This window comes from Charadrius vociferus, unplaced genomic scaffold (genome assembly GCF_000708025.1).
Source record: "Charadrius vociferus isolate BGI_N301 unplaced genomic scaffold, ASM70802v2 scaffold600, whole genome shotgun sequence".
In the NCBI taxonomy this organism is placed as follows: domain Eukaryota; kingdom Metazoa; phylum Chordata; class Aves; order Charadriiformes; family Charadriidae; genus Charadrius; species Charadrius vociferus.
The window spans coordinates 1,369,077-1,376,393 of record NW_009646404.1 but is presented as its reverse complement, the minus strand read 5'-3'; the positions used below and the strand labels follow the sequence as shown (position 1 = coordinate 1,376,393).

Here is a 7,317-nt window from a genome sequence, read left to right as displayed (position 1 = left end):
TCTTTCCCTGGCAGAAGCTGAGTGCCCCATGCTGCCCTTTGAATCCTGTTGCCCTGGGCCCTCCCAGCCATAGCCAGTCAAAAGAACCTCTTATGCAGGAAAACGAGCATTTACCTGTAAGGTCTCATGGTCAGATTTGGATAATTCTTGTCTCCTGTAGTTTTCCAGTAATTCATCCATACGTTTAACATTCTCAGAAACCTCAGTGATGGTATTCACTCTTCTGGACAGCTTAGCTGACTTTTCTTGTTCCTTTGATGAAAAATGAAATAGAATCAGATGATGATTGGGCTAATACAGCCAGTGCACATGCTTTGCTGGGTGACTCTGGATCACACTTGGGGAATTGCTTCCTATTAGTATCTTATTGCAGGTAGAGGAGACACAAGGCAGCGGGGGTAAGGACTCACCCCTCAACAGCTCCGGGATCAGTGCTGCACCACACCTCCCTGTCAAGGGTGAAGATGGATACCTCCTGCCCTTCTCAGGGCACCCTGCCCCAGTGCTGGTGCATAAGAATTCATTTCAACACAGGCACGAGTAAAACTTCAAAATTAGAGTTGGGAGTTGGTGGCTTCTGCCATACAGAAGGACACTCTCAAGATGATGGCAGGGATTTTGTTAAACCAAACCCAGTCTCCAATTTATGCAGAGAAATAGAGTGCCCTTTCAGATGGAAAATGAAATCAGACACACTAGATGTGAGCACACATACTACGTGCAGAAAAGAGGCAGTTCTGTAGAGGTGTGGCTTTTTTCCACCTGGGAACTGATTTTCTTTTTGGAAACTTTCTATAGCTAGTGCAGTATGACTGCCAGGATCCCACTAACGTGGAAGTGTCCTGCCACACAGGCTCCTGGATATAAATATTCCCTCTTCCTGGCAATGGCATATTTTAGGGAAACAAAACAAAACAATCCCACACCATAACTTCGGAATAACAAATACTGAAAATCATCCCTCCTCTGGAGCAGCATTGTGGAGATCAGGTATAGAGGACCCACTGTCAAAAAGTGAATTGCCAAGTCCCCTCCCACCCTCCCTGGCGGCAAACACACCTTCTGATCCAAGGAACTGCCTACCTCTTTAATCATGCTCTTGATCAGACGGTTGGCAGCCTGCAGGTCTTCAGAGTGGTTGCTCTTTAAAAGCCTCGCTAAGAGCTGTTGAGGGGAGAGCATTGGACAGTGGTGAGCAGCAGTCTCTAGGCACTATACTACAGGCACATATCACGTGAGAGCAGGTATCGAGAGACATCCACTGTCGTAATAGTTTCTATAATCCTGGAAATATGTGGGCTCATGTCCCATAATTTAATCCAGATTATACTGCTGCCTCATACAGCTGCTTGCACACACGGCTTGGCTGTTTGGGAATAGGAACTATCTGGCTCTGCAGAACTTCTCTAAGACCTGGAGAAACCCTCTCTCAGGAAAGTTTAATAGAAACTAATGTTTTTCTGTAAAAAACTTTCACTTTTTACTAAGCAAAAATTTCTGACAAAGCATCAAAGAATTCTCTACCTATTGTACAGCAAGACGTATTAGTATTATTCTGAAGATATTCTGTCTGAACAGCAAAAGTCCCCAAAATATGACTGAGCCTGTTTCCTCATCAGTACAAATCAGAGGGGGGATAGGCAAGAAACCCCTAAGGTTTACCTTGGATTTCTCTTCATCTGTGTCAAAAATAGAATTCTGAGGTCTTGGGGAAGGGGGAGGTAAAATTTTGTCTTCTGGTACTTTGGGGTCTTGTTTTACAATCCCTGGAATGGATAACAATATTTGTTCAGTGATGCCTGAGCTGTTAAAACACCAGTCCTCAACAGTACATTGCATTTTGCCCCTAGTTCTTTCACTCCTCCCCAGAACTTTACAGAATGAGATGGAGAAGCAAGGAGTTCCCGTAGCACACACCCAGACAAAAGACTTCCCTTTCTCCCTTGAATTAAGCAAAGGCCAAATGAGATTTTCAAGGTAGAAAATAAAATTTGGATGTTCTGAGCTCCGTCTGGGTGAATTGCTGAAATCCCCCCATAGCAAGAGCACCGAGAGCGCACCAGTATTGACCTCCGAGCACGCAGGATTGCCGCAATCAGTACGGCCATAAAATGTAGGGCACAAAACACACACAACTGAATACCAAAGGAGCCCTTAACCTGAGCAGTGATTCTATGGATGTCACCACTCCTGCCTCTCCGGCCAACACCTGCAGCAGCAGCAGCCGACCGTGCAGGCGTTGGATGGGCAGTGGACCCTGAGAGCAGCCTGGCAGGAGGGCACCCAGCACCCCTGCTCAGCACCCCAGCCCGTAGCAGCCAATGCGCGAAGGAAAAGCAGTGATGGTGAGAAAGCTTTCCACAGCAGGACTCGGGGGAAGGCTCGCAAAGCCATTTGATGCTCAAAGACGCACAAAGCATATATGGTGGGAAGCATCTAAACAAATTCCTTAATTCCCCTGAACTTCCACAGAAAGCGTTATGGCATTTTCTTAGTTAAGTTATGAAATTTATTACCTGGGATATCGAGATGGGATTGCACAAATTTCTGGGTGACAGCAAGGACTATTAAATATGATGGAATGGATGAAAAATCCAGGTCAGGATCTCTCTGAACCCATCCCTCATAATCCTGGGAGAGTATTCCAGGGCAAAGATCACTCTGAGTTTGTCCTGTACCTCTTCGCTGCACAACAGTGGTGAGCACAGAGGCCACAAGGCGAGCCTGATCTTTGACTCAATAAGGCTGTTCTTTGGTAAATCTCTTTTAAGCCGTTACACGCATCCTTAAGTACCCAAACAGCCTTGTAAGTGTGGCCTTTGTCCTTTCATCCTTACACACAGCATTTTATGAAAAAAGCTGAGTCACAAAGTAAAGAGGACAGGTATCTGTGGTCTGAAATAATGTGACTTGAAGTCTAAAAAGGAAACTGAAATAACAGAACTAAACCTTGTTTCTTCAGCATCTGATAAGCATCCTGGATTTTAACTTCCTGAGGAAACCAGACTGTCCAACTGAATATTACTTCTGTGACTCTTGACTTGACTTTTTCTGAAGACCAGGTTCCATAGTACTGAAAAGAAAACAAAACAAGAAAGTAAAGTGAGACAAAAAAGATTGAAGCCAAAGAATTAGTGCCAGATATGGCATATGAGTCTAGTCCCAAGCTGTTTGTGTGCAGAGGCCAAGTAGCAAACGGGTACCTAACACTTTATTCACAGTGTTGTCAACTGCGTATCTTGTGGTATAGGAAATAGTGCATATAGCTGTGGCTGTTAATACAAAGAATGCTATTAAGGGTATGACAATTACATAAATAATATATAACAATTAAAATGAAACCACTTCAAAACTTCTCTGATCAGTTGAATCCGAAACCAAAAGTAGACTGTTTAATTTTAGTGAAAACAGTTTTGTGCTCAACTTTAAATACTTCCCTGAACCACTCGCAATGCAAATAGCACCACTAGCCTCAGCTAGCCCCGGCCAAATGAAAACTGAACAAAACAAGAAATGAAAGTAACTGTCTTTTTTCAGCATCTGGATGTTTTCTCCGATTTCTCTCATTATTGCCTATGAACATGCACTTCTATGTATTATAAAAACATCAGGAAGAATTAAAAGCTGCACACAAACCCCCAAAAGACGAGGCATTTTAAACTCATTAAATAATACCTGTTCTGTCAAAACAGCAAACAAAACTCTCTGTGGTGATATAGTCTTTAAACTTTTTTGTTTCACTGAAATACCTTTACCAAGCCTGGGACTGAATGAAGAGGTTTTTTTGTTCAGTTAAACATTTCTCCGAAATCAGCTTTTTGCACCTCTGCCATCGAGATGATGTAATGGAAAATGAAGCCTGTATAAGCGGTAAATGTGTGCAGGACCCGCTAAAAAACGGAATCGATTACTGAGTTGCTGATAAGGGTATTTAAGAAAGTCCCATGCCTGCTATTTGATGCAGAGAGAAGCTAGGCACGAAGATCACACAGTCTCTGATAAAACAGGTCTCCATTTTTCATCATGAGAGGCGCTGCCAGGGGACCCAGCGCATCCACTCTCAACTCGCAGCTCACTTAGCTTCTCAGACTAAACTTCTCATTTCCAATGGCTGCTTGGCTGCTTCTCTTCTCAGGAGGCAGCGATTGCACTCAGAAGTGAAGTGCTCCACAGCAGGGAGTGGGAATGAATATATTGAATGAATATATTGCGAGCCAGGGAAGCGGAGCAGCAGGAAGGGACTTTGCAGCTTCCACGTTAGCTACAGCTGATCCCTTCCAGCCTCCCCCTGACTCGGTGCTGTCACCGCCCGGGGGCTGGGAGCCCTCTGCCCGGTTTTCAGGACATCCTCGGCAGGACCCCAAAGGGGCTGTGTGAACGCACCACTGTCATGCGATGGCAGAGCAAGGGCTGCACAAGGGCTGCAACCAGTGCTGCTCAAGTCCAGTCTGCCCTGCGACTACTTAAACTGAACCTGCCCATTGAACAAGACCCAAAGCCAGGCTAATCTTTGGCAGGAGAAAGCAAGAAGGAAAGCAGCCGGAGCACAAGTGTTTGAGGATAGAGCATAAGAAAACATGGGAGAGGCTCTGGGCAGCTCCTGGCATCTCTGTCCTCCGCCACCTCCCCGACCAAAGTTCTGTAAATCATTGAGAGGCGAAAGAGCCACAGGCTGAGAGGTCACAGGAACAATTTCAAGCTCCTCTAGAGTCCCTGACTGTCCCAGCAGAGCTGGGAGAAACCACAAGGAAAAAGCTTTTCACAGAAAGAGCCCCTGGCTTACATCTTTTACAGGGGCATTCACATCCAGTCCTTATGCTTGGAGGCACAGGACGAATTCTGCTCTACTTCTGTGTGAGCTTAATTCTAAGTTTTCATATCTGGCACAAAATAAACAGTGTGTCCCACCTGCAATATCCAGCGTAACCACAACCACCTACCTTTGGGGAAAGAACTTTAATCAGCTCATTCAGAAACCTGAATTTTGCTATTTCATGGTGAAATCTTTCACCGCAGTTATTCACACAGGTCTCTAGCACCTGCAGAAAACAAAACAGTATCAAAAAGAAACTGTACACACAAGTCTTGGGGAATTTTTAAAAACTTTGCCATTATAATACTAAATCTAAGAGCTTTCTGGCACTGCATTTACAAGTACAAGACACCGAGAAAGCTGTGAAGCAATAACATGTAGTTTTCCTTCATCCAACCTTCTTAAGCAGCACGTTTAAGATGGTCTGCTCTGTTCTACCCATCACTAATAACTTTTGGGCCCCTGACCCTATGGTGGGACCACAGGTCAAACAGCAAGAGCTGCAGACCACTGGAACACCTCAGCACAGCAACAAGGGAAGGAACAACAGCAGTTCCTCCCTCCATTATACCCTGGTTTCTGTATTCCTTGTGCAATGGAAGGTTAAAAGGAAGCGATATCTAAGAGAAAAAGAAGAGACAGCTATACTCTCTACTCCCTAATCTCTATTTCCAAGTTCCTGCTGTCTCTCTTTGCATGCGGATGAAAGCACTTACTGTGAGAGCATGGAGAGCTTCCATCTCCTGAGGTGACTGTATTTTATGTGCCAGCAGTCTCGGTGCGAGCGACGGGCTGGGGAGTAGCAGAAGCAAGTCAGACAATGCACAAGTACCCAAGAAAAACAAATGCTGCTGATTTTGCCCTGCAGAGAAGAGCAGCCGCCAGATTCACAACCTGCCACCTGACAGCCACCCTTCCTCTGGCAGAGCGCTGGCCTGGGGCACACAGACGCGCACAAGGGGCGAGAGATGAATTGAAGCAGCTTTTGGGACCCCAGTGCTGTTCTCCGGCCATGTCCAGAGGCTGTCCTCTGGGAGGGAGCCAGCTGGGAGAGGCTGGGGACCCTCCCTGGGCAAACGCCATGAGACCTGGCTCTCTGCAGTCGCAGGAGCTTTGGTGCACAGCCCAAGACAGCCTGCTGACTTCTTCTGGGCACACGCGCGGCTCGGGGAGACGGGTGCCAGGCTTCGGGCTCTGAATGCACAAGGGTCTGCTCTAAAGAAACAGCTAAGCTTTGACACATCATTTGCTTAATTAGTTCCTGCTCCTTCCCACAGCGCCCAGACTGTCAGCTGGAAGGTGGGGAAGTCCCAGCAGAGATTGCCCACCTCTCTGAAAGATAAAGCCGAGGCTAAGCTCGCTCAGGGCTTCCCTGCAGAACCCCACGGCAGGTATCCTTGCTCGGTCTCCCAAGAGGCTGCTGAGGGCACAGCAGAGAGGACCTGCTGCCTCCTGGGTTGAAGCAATGGATGTCAGAGCCCATTCCTAGACATCAACCTCCACCACATATTGGCATACACCTCTTTGCACTCTCAGGAGCGGCAGAGCCCAGCGAGCACTCACTCCTAGCTCTCTCTCCAGGCTCCCCACACTGTGGCTTACAGGTCCCATTTCCCCGGCTCCGCAGCCACAAGAGAAGCTCAGAGCCAAACACACCGCCCAGAGCCAACACAAAGAGCTGTCTGTCTGCCTTACCCTTCTGTGTCGGCGTTCACCTGGTCACAGAACCGCTGGATGCATTCCCAGTTTTCCTCAGGGATACTTGGGTCAGTGGCCTTATCTTACACAAGAAAAAAGGGGAAAAAAAAAAAAGAAAGAAAAAACAAACAGCCTCAGTGCGAGAGGCATGCAAGTGAGCGGCACAAGGCAGGAAGCAGCTCAGACCTCGTGCTGCTACCAGCTGCTTTAGGACTTTTTTTTTGTAAAAAAAGGCAGAAATGGAAGACGCAGGACGAGCAGGAAACAGCTGTTACTAAAAATCTGCCTAAAAATACAGCCCTGAGTACACACCTAAAAGAGACAAAGTCAGGCATAAACTGAGGTGTTGAAAGCAGCAACAGCACGATGTTGCTTTTAGCACAGAGCACGAGAAAGTGCGAAAAAGCATTTACAGACAGCTCTCCCAGCACCGGACTGCAACCCTTGCCGTGCTGGAACACAGGCACGGGTTAACCTTTTGCAACAGGGCTGCAGGAGCGCCCATCCCAAAGCTTTGCCTGCACGGCTGAATGGAGCAAAAACAGTCTTTTTTTTTTCAGCTGTATCCGCTCCAGTGCATAAACGGCAGTGGCAGGATTGGGGCGGAGGACGGACAGGAGAGATGGGGAGCAGGAGAGATGCAGCAGGTTAAGACAGCACCCGTGAACATCACCCTGAAGGGGGTCCGTGGAGGAGATGGCCCCTTCCCCATGGAGCTGAAGCTGCTCCAGTGCCCACCCAGTTGGGGCCAGGGGCCGGGGATGACTTCGCCGCTGGCTCCGGCGCCGCTTCCAGCGGCGCCGGAG

The 7,317-nt window shown here is 47.5% G+C and overlaps 1 protein-coding gene across 1 annotated transcript in view; it reads right to left on the bottom strand.

The window, feature by feature from the left end:
- Positions 1 to 7,317, bottom strand: part of LOC104295458 (ADP-ribosylation factor-binding protein GGA2-like) — a 22,406-nt gene that overhangs the window by 7,526 nt on the left and 7,563 nt on the right. Inside the window, exons 9-15 of the mRNA XM_009895220.1 lie at positions 6,509 to 6,593; positions 5,530 to 5,605; positions 4,941 to 5,039; positions 2,950 to 3,073; positions 1,663 to 1,766; positions 1,084 to 1,164; positions 115 to 252 (exon numbers count right to left, since the gene is read on the bottom strand). Coding sequence (XP_009893522.1) covers positions 115 to 252; positions 1,084 to 1,164; positions 1,663 to 1,766; positions 2,950 to 3,073; positions 4,941 to 5,039; positions 5,530 to 5,605; positions 6,509 to 6,593 — 707 coding nt within the window. The remainder of the gene's footprint in view (positions 1 to 114; positions 253 to 1,083; positions 1,165 to 1,662; positions 1,767 to 2,949; positions 3,074 to 4,940; positions 5,040 to 5,529; positions 5,606 to 6,508; positions 6,594 to 7,317) is intronic.